The 16814-nt window shown below is 33.6% G+C and overlaps 1 protein-coding gene across 3 annotated transcripts in view; it reads right to left on the bottom strand.

Annotated features, from left to right (window-relative positions):
- The window catches only part of LRRIQ1 (leucine rich repeats and IQ motif containing 1), a 108650-nt gene that overhangs the window by 35702 nt on the left and 56134 nt on the right, over nt 1–16814 (bottom strand). For all 3 annotated transcript variants that reach the window (XM_069849815.1, XM_069849816.1, XM_069849817.1), the window contains 3 exons: nt 16109–16204; nt 15680–15765; nt 7628–7729 (listed from right to left, as the gene is read on the bottom strand). In XM_069849815.1, the coding sequence (XP_069705916.1) occupies nt 7628–7729; nt 15680–15765; nt 16109–16204 (284 nt within the window). The remainder of the gene's footprint in view (nt 1–7627; nt 7730–15679; nt 15766–16108; nt 16205–16814) is intronic.

Raw genomic sequence — 16814 nt, 5'->3', positions numbered from 1 at the left:
ATGGAAATTATTTTGAAAGATGAACATATGTGCAATGCAACATTCACGAAACTTCTACAGACACAGACTATGCTCTGCCTATGTTAAAACACCATACGCATACCAACGTGATTTTAATGCTTGAAATACTCACTTTGGAAAATGACTGGAATGTATCTGAAAATGCACTTTTAATGACCTCTTCATTAGCAATTGGTTTTTTAAGTGTAAAAAAGAATATTGCTTAATGTTAGTAAAAGCAAAACAAATAAACAAATCACCTCAATACTGACTACAGTCCCCAGGCATCCAAACAGATGGCAACAAATTCAACAATTACTTTTAACGAGACGTACTAAATCCAAGTGCTGTAACACTTTATTTTAGAGGAATTTACCCAAACCTATTCTTCCTTACCCCCTCCAACCAAATCCATTTGGATTTAACTTGTTGCTAAAATTATCTGTCTTTTGCACTCTAAGACCTGGGTCACAACCTTACTTAGGGACAGGAAATAGTTATCAGGTCACTGAATGGTCAAATGAAAAAGGATTTGAAATGCTTTGGTACTCAGGGGTCCATTCATCCAAAATGATTGCCTTATGTAGTATTAAAAGCTATAAATGTGGAATTAACTAGTTTACATATACATTGCCTGAGATGCATATATCTACACCACCTAGTTCTTGGATATAAAATACCAAGGAAAGGAGGAAGACAGAGAGACAAATCTCAGAAGATGCAAATAAGACTATTTGAACTATAGCATTACCTTATTCAACAATGAGATAAAAATAGTTTTCAATCTCTGATGACTTTTCAGGTGAAATCTTATTCCGACTGAAGACATCACTGAGTTGTTATTGCCAAAAAGCATTAAGACTTCTTTTTACTTATGCGAAGGTCTTTTTAGGTTAGAGACTGAAAAACTACTATGCCATGAAAGCACGTGGTAACCTACACATTGTATAAAATCCATGTTTTGGAATCTTGTTGGAAGAAACAAACTCTCTCTCTAGCTCAGAGGCCATATTTAATTCTAATGCTCTAATAAAGTCCTGCTACCACCACAAATTACAACAGTGAAGACATAAACAAAGAGGTAGGTGAACACAGGCAGGTGAAATGTGTGGTCCACCATTAATATGTGAATACAGAAACCCTAAAGACTGGAACCACAGTGAGAATTCATAATAGTAAGTTAGTGTGCACCTATGGCAAATAGCTCCTCTTTGGGAAATTTAGGCATGTATAAAATCCTTTATTTTTTTTTTAATTGAATGTGAAAACCAAGATTATTACTTAAAATGTTGTCTGTCTAAATCACATATAAATATTCAGATACTGAAGTGCACTGCATAAATGTGCATAAATGATGTTTTACATATCTACTTTTAAATATATACCATAATTTCAAGATTGCTTCATTCCACTAATACTGAAAATATTCTACAGTATCATTGATGGACAGGAGGTTAGAAAATTAGGCACAGATTTTATTTTTTAGTTTTATTTTATAACAAGAAACTGGGACACTAGAACTATGTAACTGAAGCTTGAGTGCGTGCACTGTAAGGCCCCTGCAGTCTTTTACAACTTTTCAGCTTACCGCTGTTGTGAACTGGGTTTGCACTCTGCCAGCAGAGCAGCTCTGACCCATGGAGAGCACTCCTTCAGATCAACACTGCCTCAGGCTTTACTGCTTTCTCCAAGAAGTCTTACATTTCAGGCATCAAGTTGAATTTCTTCTGGAGATGATTAACTCAAACCCATGACAGATTTTTTCCAAGATATCCAACTCCTTATGTTTATTTTATCCTGGCTCTTTTTGGATGTACTGGACACAAGTAACCTACTCATTTTACATGTTAAAGGGCTGGTGGAGAGCCATTAATTCCTTAAAATGAGAAAATATTTCAATGCAAGAGTTCTGTTGTACGAGTTCAAACTAAATAATAAGAAACAAAGCCATAGAATTCTGATTTTAAAAGATAGGTCCCCTTCCACACTACAGGTTTCTGTAATGCATTTTCATCACATTTCAGGGTAGATCTTATATTCTCTGGAAATGCATTATTCTGTCATTTTTTCAGTGCTGCATGGTTTAGAAAATGCTTCCCTAATGTGGCATACAAATTTAAAGCCTGGGAGACATGTAATAATTGCATTTTACTGTAAACATGGCAATTCAGGTAGCAGAACTGCACCAAGGGCAGGTTTAGAATGTGGTTATTAATCCTTTTTAGACCATAACTCAATAAAAGATGACTTATTTTAGGAATGGAAGTTTATAAACAATGTGCTTCCTGGGAGTTGATGTCATTTATATTTTTCCATTGAAAATAGCTAATTTCTAGAAGAGGAAAACAGCAAACACAAACCATGGTCTGAAGTCTTTTTAAATGCCCTTAAGTAATAAAGAACAAAATATTTAAAGCACAGAAAAAGGTTAATATTAGCTTTCTACTCTCAGTACCTTCTCTCAGCTCTCACGCAGACATTTCAAAGCATCAATGATTTGAATCAATATAAGCCCTATTTAACTACCACGTATGTTTTCTTCAACGTACTCCTCTTTTGTAATACAGAAAATCTAAGAAACTGTTGACCATTTTGTAACAATATTTTAATAATCTCACATTAGTGAGATTTTTCTCACATTACTCAAAGGTAACCCTAAAATACCACTTTCCAAAGTTTCAAGCTCAAATTTTTAATTAGCACTACTACTAATCTAGAAGAATTTTTACAACATTTGCCACTTTAGACTACAAGGAGTTTCATATTTGTGAACTATCAGAAAGCTGGAAAACAGACAACTTGAAACAGATTTATGATACTTATCTTCCAATCATATGACATAATCACAAGATCACTTTATCTCTTATTCTTTTTCCAATGTAAAAAATAAAAGCTATTTCTACTGACATTTTAAAAAGAAATTAATAAATATTTCCATAATTAAGTCAGCTGAGAAAGCATAATCTGTGCATTATCAAATTTGTATTGGTGAAATCTGTCTTAACATTACATCCACTAGGTTTTCTTTGGTCACCAATAAGCATAGGATGACACAAAAAAAATTACAGTCAAGTAGAACTACAGGTTCCTAAACTACAGTAAACATATCCTGACAGCACATTTCAGTGCATTTTTAATATAGTTAAATTTCCTGGCATTGGTCATTGTGCACATTATTGGTAAAGTCAAGTTGCATGGTTTCCACTTCTTTGAAGGGTATAGTAGATGTGCCACTGATGAATATGGATATGAATAAAAGTAATGTACTACGTGTGCTGGTAAATCACCTCATCTACATAATAATTAAAACATAGTCCATGGAATTCTAAGAAACTAAGTGAATCAAATCAAAATAATACTTGGATAGTTTGATTGGACTCTCAGATGATCTACTACATTCTTCCAACTTGCTCTACACATTGCAATCCAGCTTCCCATTCCACTGAACAGAAATGATTTAGATAACCCACCAAAATTATTGAGGTAGATGTATTAAAGAGGACCCCAAAAGATATAAAGATATACACTGTTCCCAAAGCAAAACAATGTACCAGGCCTGAGGTTCCCTCTTTAGTTTTGAGCTGCTGCACCAGTACAAAGCTTTCACACTGTTTGTTAGAAAAGCAGATATCCTTTCTCTGTGTAAATGAAATTACAGACTCTAATTACAGACCTACAGGTGGCAGAAATGCTCTGTTACACATTCCCAAGAAAAGAGAAAGAGTCAAGGATAGATTCTTCCTTCAGTTCCAGACCTACTTTATCCAAAATAGTAAAGACTACTTTACATAAAATAAATAACTGAAATAGCATCTGGACAGCAAGAGGAGAAGCAGTCATGAAGCTTTCTAAAAATATCCTTTGCTGCAAAATAGGAAATTATGAAAATTATCTTTGTTCCTTATAATGTTTCCAGAATTGTGAGATCTTTGAAATGTCACCATCTAAAAAATACACAAAAATCTCCAAGGTGGTTCATTAAAAGAGTAAGCAGGCATATTTTGCTAGTCAAGTAACTAGCACTAACTAAAACTCAACAACCATGCTGGAAATATAATCCTATCACACCAAAAAGATATGTAACATACATCATGTCAGGAAACAGTCAGTAGATCATCAGAAGTGAAAGTACATCAAGTCAGGCTTTCATTCGTTGTCAAGTTTTTGATCAGGCTATTGTTTCTTAACAGAAGCAGTAATACATATTATACTTGCATAGTCTGTGGCTTACTTTATACCCTACTGAAGTTAATGTCATGATATATAATTATGACTAAAAATACTATCTATTTAAACAATAGTTTTAGTGTAACGATATTATACAATGACCACATACATTAAATTAATTGTGAAGAAACCAAAACAACATCTAAACAGAAAGCATTAGGATTACAAAAATGTATGCTGATACCATAAATTACACCAGAGAATAATTGTTCATAATTTACCTTCCTTTCAAAATATACGAATAAGCAAGCATAAGTGTTATGCTTATTGAATTCATATACCTACTTATACTCACGGTATATGCCCATATACACACATGTGTTGTATGCATACATATTGATACATACATGCATATGGCGACACACATCTGCACTAACACACGTCTAATTACACTCCCACTTTTCATGCCTTTATGTATTGTTTGTATTTTTCAATGGTAACTTCTTGTGTGTTGGAATGTTACCTTGTGCTGTAGCTGGTGCGTGTAATACAAAAGGGACTGTCTCTGACTAACTTCTGTGTTTTATTGTAATAGAAATGTGAAACAAAGGTTCCCTGTGAGGATTTTTATAACATCAATGAGTAAAGCATGACAATTCTAAAATTTAATGAAAAATTATGATGTCACTCAACTTTTGAAAACGTATTTTCTGCAATGGGTATTGTCAAATTAGAGATATGTGAATTGTCCCATGGGATCAAAGTTATGCATGGGTTTTCAAAATAGGATATCAAAATTTGCATATCTGCTCCTCGCAACTTTTGTAACAGGAAAACAGTTGAATACTGCATCAACACTAAGTCCTCACTATGCTTAGATACTGCTTGACAGATGCTGCATGATACCACATTGTCAGTACGACGCAGTAGCTTAGATGAGAATGTAAATTATGACAGAATATAATCTTTATCTCACAAACACACAAGCATAAGATATTAAGCTCATTCCCTTTACTTTTTATACCTCTTATTTTTTATTCTTTTTTGTCTTATTTGTACATTTAAACACAAACTAAAGACACAATGAAGATGAAAGACATTCATCATACATTTTAACTAGATTACCCCTTAAATATTCGCTACCATGATGTGTTCCAGTTTGAAAATCAAAAACTGTTCTAATTGTTTCACTTCCGAGGGCATCCACTTTCAAAAGTAGTGATTTTGTTATTTAACAGATAACACATGTGTACTTGGGAATATTTAGAATGTGCTTTTTTTTTTTTTTTTTTTTAATTCATTTAGTAGTTTATGAAGGAGATGGGGAGATGGACTGGAGCTCAATTATTCTACCAGAGCACTGACTACCAGTCAGTGAAGGTAAAAGGGCTTAAATGCTGGAAGTTTATTTCCGCCATGCAATGGGCTGGTCAGTGTTCTCTCTTGACTTAAAATATGGTGTCCACAAGATTTATGGATATAGAGTGAAAACATTCCACCTTCTTGTTACAGAAAGAACTCCCATCGCAGAACAGACCGCAAAGAAATCTGTTCCAGGCAAAAGAGGAAGAAATGGTCAAAAGGTGAGAGAGGGGAAATGGGAATCAAGCTTTTCTGTGTGTGAGGGAAGAAATGACTAATAATGCAACTCTGTGAAATTATCACTCAGGTGCTTTGCTTTGTAGTAGATAACATGCCAACCATTACCAAATTCTAAATTTGGAAACTTAGTTCTGTCTAATGGTACCTCACATACCCATAAATAAATGGTCTGTGCTGCACTCTGGTTTCTAAACTCATCGTCTAGTGTCTTCTGGCCATACCATCTGAAGTAGCAATGCCTCATGTAGAAAAGTTTTTGGTCAAGCAGAAGAACATCGCTTGCCTTCTTGAAGGCTCAGCAAGCAGATTGCTTGTAAGCACCCAATAAAAGATTGCTGGAAAACACCTCTCATTTTATTTGCTGGCTAAAGGAGTATAATGGTTCTTGAAACAATTGATAAACCAGAGTGTCACTTCAGTGCTTATCTTTCAACATCTAACCTGCTATGGTGCCATAACTCCACGTATTCAAAAAGTAATTTCAGTAATATTTACAATACATACATTGGCTTCCAAAAACAAAGGGAAATGTCTCCCGGCAGGAACACATAGATAAACTGGTGCCAGGAAAGCTAGGCTAAACCTACACCAACTTTAGGGTACTGAGCCTGGCATCAGGCTTTTCTCTGACATGGTTTTGAATATTCACACTACTGTTCGTAGGCTTTGGGCATCCAGTGTTTTGCAGGCAGTCTGCACATCCTATTTTTACAGCATATGATGCATTTTGGCATGTGAGCATCTACCAGAGAAACAGATGAGACACTAGGAACGCTGTACTAAGCATAGACATACAAAAAACTCTCTATATTCTAGGTAAATTAATGCTTGGATCCAAGGCAAATAATTGTGCACACATATATCCTCTTCAGAATTTAATAAGAATTGTGTCCAAACATATTTGAGGATGGACTAATGAATGTGACAGAAATTTAGAATTTTATATAGCTAGGAAAACTGACTGAATTGCTGTTCAGGTATACCTAGACTGTCTACATACCTGTTTCATAAAGGTTCTAATTACTACCTGTAATTAGGTAATGTCAATATAGTACTGCTACTTTTAATTTTACTTTGTGGGATTGGGACTAAATTGTACCACATATGGCTATGTCTTTGAAAAAGAAAAAAAGATAGAGGTGACAAAGTTCTGAGCACACTACTGAGGTGTAAAAGGAATCAAAACAGTCTAAAAATGATGCCTCTTGAGATGCTCAGCTTCTAACAGCAAGGGTATTTTAAATAGACTTGGCCTTATTGTAATTGTACTGAAACCAAGCGGAGTTTTAACATTAATTTCAACAGTAAAAGAGCTACATCAGTACCTAAATCCTTTTGGAAAGCCAATTTTATGCTTACTTGGGAAGACTGTTTTCTTGCCTTCTGTCAAATGGTGGGGTTTTGGGGAATACTTATGAAAGTAACTTCCTAAAAACATTTTAATGGTTGTCAGGAATTCATGCGCAGCTTAAGAAAAGGTGACAATAAGTGAAAAATTTGAAGTTATATTTCATGCATAAAATTTCATTCTAGTGCTTTGTATTCTGTGCCTCTGTGACATGCTTTGTTGGTTTTTATGATGATCATTTTTACGATGAAGACTTAATAATGATAATAAATAGATAAACTAGGTACCAGTTCATTCTGAATTAATCTCTAGGAGCACCCCCCACCCTTCCCAATGAACTGAAATTGAAATGTTTCACTGCTGTAACTTGAGACACCCAGGAAAAGATAACAACCTTAAACTCCTGCATTCTTCTGTTTGTGCATATTGCTTTAGATTTCAAGTAGGCTTCTTAAAAGACATTACAAGATATATATGATTATACGCATAAAGTGAAATACTTGTTCATACCTTCAAAGTAACCAGCATTTATAGGCTGTGTCTTCCTTGGTGGTTTCACATGGAGATGTTTATTTTCATTATTTTTGAACAACGCCAGGCGCACAGCTGGGTCTAGATGACAAGAACAAGTTAAAATCAAAGGTCAGACCTGGCTTATTCATTCCTTCAAGCAGTTTTTCACCTTTTAGCCACTTAATAAATGAAAATACCTTGAAAAGTAGGTTTTCTAATCACAAAAGATTAAACTTTCCAAAATAAAGTAACATAAATACACATGCAACTGAGAATCAAAGTCACTATTTTGCAGGGCTTTAAAACTGTTGACCTTTTAGCTAACTCATCTCCAAATTAAAAATAAATTCTAAAGCATATATAGCATAAAGTATTTTAAAAAACTGTTTTTAAACACTAACATTAAAGCAGAAATATTAACAGGGTAGATGCCAAGCATTGTTTCTAAAAGCTTTGTTTCAGAGTTATTCAGCAGTCTAAATCAAGTCATTTGCACCTAAAAAATGTTAACAGGATGCAGTTTATTTTTGAGGCTAAATTCAAAGATAACAAACTAACCTTCTTCCATGTCATGCCTTTTTTGAAATAAAAAAAACTCCAAAAGCCTATAGACTAAATGCCACAGTATAAAATCTTGATTAGTTTCACAACTGCTATTTTAAAAACTTTGCAAAGAAGCAGGGATGAGCACAGGACTGTATATAAACCTAGATAATATATGTTCCTAGCCTGGAAAAAATTATAAAGTTTAATTAACAAACAGTAAACTAATGCAAAACCTCCCAGGTCAGGAAAGGTGATTTTCATGCATTATTTCTATGTGAAGGAAGAATTGTTTGATTGACATAGGAGGGAAGGGGACATTTAAGGGAAACAGTGGGTTAGAAAGAATGTGAAAACTACACACAGTGTAGAATAAACCAGTCAGTTATGAAAAAAAAAAAAGAAATGTGCTGAGAAGAATGTAGAAACAAAAGCTGATAGCTAATGATGAGCAAAAGTATACAGGGTTTTGTATGCATGACCTTGAGCACAATAATATGAGTAACAGAAAGCCAAACGAAAAATGAAATATATGCTTCATATGATTAAAAGAAGAAAATAACAGCAAAAGCAGACAAATAAATTATCAGGAATGTCTTGAGAAACAATGAGGCAGAAGAATTTTGTCTACAAAAGTGACTATTAACTGCCAGGAAAAAGTAGAAATTAATAAAAATATGGAGGAAAACCAGCAAGAAAGCAGGCATGATGAGGAAAGGTTTTAAATTTAAATAAATAAAAAGTATACAAATGTAGCAAAAATTATTCTGTAAGACACTGCCAGAACAGATAAAGCAGGAAAAAAGAGAAGACGTAATGTCTTAAAGAGCATTCAGGCAGAATAAATTTACATGACTAATTATGTCTGATGCTTCATTTTGAGCTTGTTACGTGTTTATTGAGAGACGTTATAAAAGCATCTATAATACTGCAGTAAAGTAAGTAGCATTTTCTTTTGTTTTCTTATTTATGGAAATAAAAGATCTGAATGGCCTGTTAGTGGGCAACTTCTTATGAAGTTTAACAGTAGCTTAAAGTTGGGTTTTTTTGGCCTCTATATTTGTAGTAGAGGCTCCAGTTATAAACTAATCAAACTAAAATTGATCCTAAGAGCTTCACTTTTACTCAGAGAATGTACTCTTTACACAAGTAAGACAATGCAGACATACTGTATCTTTGCCTTACAAGACCAGAGAAGATCGCTGATGGGGTGTGGATATGTTAAGAGATAATGCATTGAAAAAAAACCCTCAAAAATTTATGGTATTCAGCCCACACTATAGCAGTATTTGGTTGAGAGAAGTTCTTAACAGGGCTAACCTCTCACTGAGCAGCAAACTCGACTAACGAAGGAATCATGGAAAATAGGGATGAAAGTAATTTATGCCTTCTTCCCAAGGCAGAATCAGCAATACCTTACACTTTGCTATCTCAAATTGTCTAGAAGAACCTCTCTCATCTTCTATGATGATTACAGCTTCTAGATAAGCCCACAGGATGTCAGATTTAGGGTAATTTTTAGCCACTCTTACTAACAAGAGTATAAATTCAGTGAAACAAGCCAAGAAGCAGAATAAATAATCATTAGCTCCATTAGTTTTAAAGGTAGATTATTCGAATGATTCTGATAATGGTATCACTTTATTCACAAACTAGATGACCAAGTTGATAGATATTTTCACTTTGCATATATGGATAAAGTAGGCCTATTTTGACATGCTGTTCAACTCAAAACAAATTTGTAGCAACCAAGTGTTCTTCAGGGTAGCAAATGTTTGGGACAGTAGATCACAGTAAGCTTTGTAATAAAAATATCTTGAAAGAGCAATGCATTATATTTTAAAAGTTCTCTCTGAAATCTTAAGTAATGCAAGTTATTAAAAATATTTTAAGTATGAATTACTGTGGTTTTAAACCTGTAAGATACATAGCCATGTGAGTACTATACATGGATAAAAATGTAAAGAATAACATTTTTTGCAATTACAGTTTTTCCAACATGCAGCACACAGTGTTGATACAACACAGGCTTGATAAAAAGACTTCTAACTTCTTCTAGCTTTATGCTCGTTACAAAAACAGTGTCTTTCTTCAATAGGAAAGCAAAGATAAAGTGACAAAATTGATTAAAACCTCTTAAGACAAAATGTGATTGAAGATTTCCAAACTATTTTTGATTAACTTAAAACAGTTCCTGAAAAACCACACTTTTTTCCTATGTTTGTTCCAGAATGTTTTAAAAATATCACCTTTCCAGCACCCCACTCAATTCTGTGAAAACTCCAACCAGGCCACAGTTAAACTATACCAATGACTTTTGGGTGAAGTCACATGAAGCTATTTGTGTCAACCTAGATTTTTCAAATATTTATTTGTGCACAAGTGTATCAGTAGTAAAGAACGTCCATAAACTGTGAAGAGAGGGAAATGATGGAAATTGTTCTTCTAAGAGATTTCTATCAGAAGATTTATCTTTGAGTCTGCAAAATAACTTAATCTACAGGGATTTAACACAGTGCCAGACTACTTGAATTGGTACCTACCTGGATCACCTCAACCATTGCCTACAGCTCTTTTTTTATTAAAAATGAGTCCTTTTCTTTATATAGTCCCAAATGTAGGCAATATTACATAGATTACTTTATAATACTAGTGCTTTTCAGTCTCTGAGTGAGCTAGAGAAATGAAACGCATGTATGCTTTGATGAAAAGCAATCAAATGTTTTAGATTTCACACAAAGAACTGTGAAAGAGTCCAATAGTTCAAAATCATACAAATATCTTCCTGAATTCTGGCATACTCATTTGAATGTGGCTTATTAGATGATGATCTGTGCTGGCAATCTAGGAACCAAGGAGGTAATTTAATACACATCACTTGGCCGACTCCAAATACAGAAGATAAGCTGGACAAACATAAGAAATGTTATAAAAACAATATGGAAGGAATAGTTACTGCCTGATCTGGCACCGCATTTGCTAAACAACTTCTTGATAATAGGTGAAACTGAAAAAATTAAGTGTTTGCCAATCAGTTTTGTTGTGCAATATCTGTAATTAGAAGAACATAATCATATCTATGCCAATTTTAAAGAGTTGATATGTCAAAGTACCATGGAGTGACAGATGCTTATCTATAAGAAAATTTAATTCGTAAATTAATTTAGAAGAAAGACCACATTTTGTTCCATAATTGAACAGCAATTAGAAAAGTAGGTTTCTGCTACTATAAAACTATAGATCAGTGGACCAATAACATACCATGATTTTTATTCTGACTGTTGTAAATTCAACAAGTCAGTGTTGAATAATCAGATCATCTGTTTTGGAGTTGTGGGTTTTGAGCAGGGTAGGTTGCATTTTCTGTAGTATGGGTGGGGTTTTTTTTAGATTAGTATTGCATTGCTGTCTTACCTTCTAAACTAGAACTGAAATATATTTGCTGACTTTTATGAAGTATCTTTATCTTTGTGCTCTTGTTCTAGGAGTCAAGGTCCACTCCAGCTACTTTTTATCTCTTTTTTTCCCCCACCTACAGGGCGGCAAGAATTATGATCTCATGCTGTCAGTCACTGACAAGAGAGCTTTCCTTTGCAGAGGAAGTCTCAGTCTCTGAATGTTAACTTCTTTTTCTAATATAAAATCCACAGAATCAAGGAAATTCGAAGTTAAGCAAGAAATTTTGTATCACCGTGCTGAGACATCTTTGGAAAGCCAGGACTGTTACGAGTTACAGATGTTTAAATTTTAAGCACAATTAGGTGCATTAAAGTCTACTGTATTTAGATCTTTAATTAGAATTTCTATGGAATTTTATGCACCCATGACAGAAAGGAATATTTCTGAAACTATGCCAGTTTTACTTGGCTGCAAAATTTCTGGTCCCTTGCCCACACTTTTGTATTATCTTGCTGTAGAGTAAAAATAGTTGAAGCAGGCACAGTCTACATTTGGCATCGTTAAAATACAGGCCGCAACTTTATTCAACTAGATCAGCAAGCAAATATAACTGTAGTGGATTAGGGCAAAACAGGCCTCAAGAACATTAGCTGGTGGGACTAGTCTACTGCAACATAAGCATTGCCTGAATCACTCTTTATTATAAGGTCAAGCTACTTTAAGTTCTTCCTTGTAATACAAACCACACGACTCAACGCACTTGCTAGAATTTTCCATATTTTTTTCACCACTGAGAAGGCAAATGGCCAGAAATATGAGGTAAGATACTTCTCAGTTACTTCTGGATATCTACAGTTCAGCTCTGTACTTCAGCCAGTCACTCTAGATTTTACGTCTGGGCAATGGAGAACTATAAGTGCTTTTGCAGTGAGACTCAAGTATACTGGTTTTGGATTATGTCTTAGGAGGAAATCAATACCATTTAAAGTGGCTATTTCTTTCCATAAAGGAATGGAGAGGACTAGCTGAGATACAGACTTGTATAATTTACCAAATTAATCCCATCAGTGTTGCACAAGGAGAAGACAAATGCTTTAGATGGAAAATTAGAAGGGATAAATTGTTACACCTGAAGATGTTAATAAACAAAGCTGTTCATGACTAATCCAAGTTTCAATGTAGCAGACATCTTGACTATATTAAAAAGCAACTGTAAAACTCTCTGACTGGAGGCATATTCAACGCTGCATTTATGAACCTCAGGCCTAATGCAAAGGAGTTTGCGTGGAAGCAGACAGCACATACTGACAGGCCATTTGTTCCTACAAAATCCAGCAGTACCTTAGAATTACCTGCAACTAATAAGATCATGACCATGGAAGAGCTCAACAGCACCATAAAAGGTGTTTGGGATGATGCTGAAATCTTAGCTTAAGGGCTACCAGTTTATTTGTTAATTATTTATAATTTATATGTATCTACAACCTTTAGATGTCATTGCTTTGATTTTTGTCAGAACTTAAAGTTTTGCTTTTAAGTCAGATGTGTGGCAGTAAATGGCTATAACGTGGAAAATTGTTTTTTTATACTGTATGATTCACATTTTTAGGTGGATGCTGGGTGCTTATTTTTGAGTGGGTAGGAATCTGTAACACTAATAAGATTATTTTATTTTTGTTAGTATACCTTCAACTATTTTAAATCAGAAAGCTAAAAAGGAAACAGTTGCAATCATAACAATAACACTGAGGACCTAGAAATTCAAAAGAAATAACAGAAATAATAACACTAGATAATAATACTGAAAACAAATCCTATTATTTTATTTGAAGCTTCAGCAAATACATGATGGATGAAGCTCATTTCATAGGAAAGGAAGGTGATAGGATGCCAATATCTATGGAAACATTAAAAGATAATGTCGACATTTCATTCAGATTAATTTCAGTCTGCTTTTAAATATTAGAAGAAATAAAGTCTCTTATGGAATTCCTGCTTCAGTGGGGTTAAACTCACAGAAATGGGCTAAGATTGTGAACCCTCCCTAATTACACTGGAATTGCTGTACGTATTCTAGTATGAGCTGTATCATACAGAGATGCAAGAAAGATTCTGGCGGCTTAATGGATCTGGTTAGTTTCCTGATTTGGAGCAGACTGGCCTCAGGATAAGGTGTATCTGCTCTCATTTAAATGCTGCAACATCCCTCTGTTCAACCAAACCCTCTACAACACCATGACTTAATCTCACCACTTCAGAGAGTGTAGCTGTTGTATAACGTGATTATATACATGAAGATTCTTCTCACATGGGGAACATTCTATCAGGATATTTTTTTAGTGCAACAACTGAGTTTTAGCATTCGTTTAAGACTAAATAACATTTGCTTTAACTGATAGTGTCTATTTGGTCCTCAGTGACTGACTTGTGTGTTGTATGAGAAAGAGTAATTGGATTGATAATCCTTGTACAGAAGAGGAATTGAGTGTGCAATATTTTCAGTCATACTTCTTGGTTCTGGAAATGATGTTTTCTGCTTATCTGAAAAAAAAGACTGTGATTTTAATCACTTTGAGGGAACTCCACACATGAAAATTATATATACAGGCTATATTTGTGCTAGTTGATGTAGTCAGACAAAAAATTCCTATACAGGGTAGTGTCAAGGAAAGAAAATTTGAACCTATAAAAATATTGTGCAAAAGTTTTGTTAATTTTTTTAAACTAGTATATTATTATTGAGAATACTCCAAGCAATAAATGAAAAAGCTCAGCCTATATACACCATACTGAATAACCTGAACAAAGGGAATAAGAACAAATTGCAAAAATCTATTAGAATCACAGTAAAAATAGGATAGCAAATTTGATATCCTCAATCAGACATTTAGGACTGGATTAATTACTACTAACATAAACCAGAGAGCATATGGAGAAAAGATGATATAACTTAATAAGCTCTATTCATTAAACAATGATAGAGTGGCTACCAAATGGAACATATGTAAAAAACTCATCTGCACACCAGATATTTACTACTTTTCTATTTCAGGTAAACTGTAGTGCATCATGAGAAGCTATCAAGAAATAAATATAATACCTTTAACCTCTTATCTATTTTTTTCCTTTCCATAACAATAAAGCATGGCTTATTGATTACATGCCTCATTCTCTGCCACCTCCATTTTTCTTTCTTTCTTTTCTCTTTTTGTCATATTTAGCCATAGGCATGCTGTTCAAAGTAGAAAAAAAACTATTTGGAGAAACACTTTTCTTAACTTTACCTGTAGGCTGAATTTTTCCCCTGCCAAGACCAAAATGTATTTCAATGTTTTCAACATGTAATTCAGAAGAGATTTGCAAAGTTATACAAAAGAAGAAAAAAATAATTGTAGTTTTCTATATAATTAAAAAAAGTAAATAAAGATACATTTTCCAAAGACCAGATAGAGTCAGGTTCTATTGTCAAGAACAATGTTAGATATCTGAAAGTTTCTTATACTAGAGTATTTTATTAATATTTTTATTAACATATTCCATTAAGATTGATATTACCCTATCATACAAGCAGTTGATTATTCTAAGAAAGGTTCATTGACATAAGAATTATCTGAGAAGAAGCAGAAGACAATAACAAAGAACTTCGATTCATTATTCCATAATGAATAATTTAAAAAATACTATTTAATTTCATTTCATATGTATGAAACTGTGATTTTCATAAAGAGTTCTTGCATACGGCAACTCTAACCTATGATCACCCCAAGAGCAAAAACATAAGTAGAACAAAATGCAGAAATATAAATTCCACATCTAGAAAAAGAGAGACGTGAACAGAAAAAACAAAATTTCTATTTAATGTAGCTGTCAAATACTCAACCTCAAAATCTAGTATTATGTTTTTTTAAAATTTGAGTGTTTTATCACTGGAACAAATGGGTTTCTTTACAGAGATTTAAACTGCATCGTTTTTACTAAACCAAACTCTGCCTTTATTCAAATTAGTGTTTAGTGTTGTGCAAGCAAACTTTCAAAAAAGAGACAGTATTTCGGTATTTAAGAATAGCAAAATTACATCAAATAATTTTTTTTTAACTGTTGACTTACCTGAATTTTTATCACTATATTTTTTGGGCTTCATTTTATGGGCCCTCTTCAGCATTAGCTGTGCAGTAGAAACATCCTGAAAACCCCTAGGGGAAGAGAATAACTAACTCAACGTTTCATATATATTAGGTTACACTAGCTGCATATTATTCTGTAATGCACTTTTCAAAACAATACAAGTATATAATACTTCTTATGTATGGTATGAAACTTTCTGAATTACACAGATAGCTGCAATGTTTACCTTAACATTACATTATTACAACTTATTAAGTTGGCCTCCCAGACACTGGTAAAAGTAATCAGAATAATTTCTACTTTTGTAGAAAACAGATCTTTTTTAAAGGTGGAACTTAAAAAAAGCAGGCAATAACAGCCAATTATACTTATCCCTGGAAGTCACAATGAAAGCAAAATAGCTTAGCATACCATTCTTCTGAAATTTTCTCTTCTTTTCCAGACATGAATGAAAATTTCTTATTTTCCTTCCAGTCAGAGAACTGTGACACCATTCCCCTCCCTGACCTGAAAAAAAGTATAAGAACGGTATGGGAAGGTAGGTAAATTATGAAGCATCTGCGGTGACTATCTTGCAGTGTTTGTTACTCTGCAAGAAGTTTGTCCATTTTAAAAGGCACTTTTGAAGCTTGGAAATAATACAAAATAATTATTTTAATACTTGAGGCAGGCTTCATCTTGGAGAGTAATAAAAGTCTGCCATTAATTTGAAATGTTTACATTTCAATTACTTGAAGTGTATTTCAGCCCTTTCTCTCCAAAAGAATGCAGCTGTGTAAGGAATCCCTTTTAATCTTTATCTAGTCTTACAAATCTGTTTCAACATCTATATTGTGATATATGTGAAAAAATACTCATTTTATGATTTATAGTCAAACCAAGATACCAAGATAAACAAAAATACACATGTATTCATATATTCTTAAATCTGGTAGTCAATGAAGAACTGAATTTAATAAATTTGGGGTTAGCAAGTAAATACTTTTAAAGTTCAGTAATATCACAATTATGAAAAGAAGCAAAAACATAAGAAAAAAAGTCTCAAGTTCTCCTCCTTCTGATTTTGGTCAAATCAAAGTGAACTAAGTAAAATGAAAAAATATATTATTTAACTTAC

The sequence above is a fragment of the Phaenicophaeus curvirostris genome, chromosome 1 (assembly GCF_032191515.1).
Source record: "Phaenicophaeus curvirostris isolate KB17595 chromosome 1, BPBGC_Pcur_1.0, whole genome shotgun sequence".
Taxonomy (NCBI): Eukaryota; Metazoa; Chordata; class Aves; order Cuculiformes; family Cuculidae; genus Phaenicophaeus; species Phaenicophaeus curvirostris.
The sequence above is the reverse complement of the archived record's forward strand: the minus strand, read 5'-3'. Positions and strand labels throughout refer to the sequence as shown.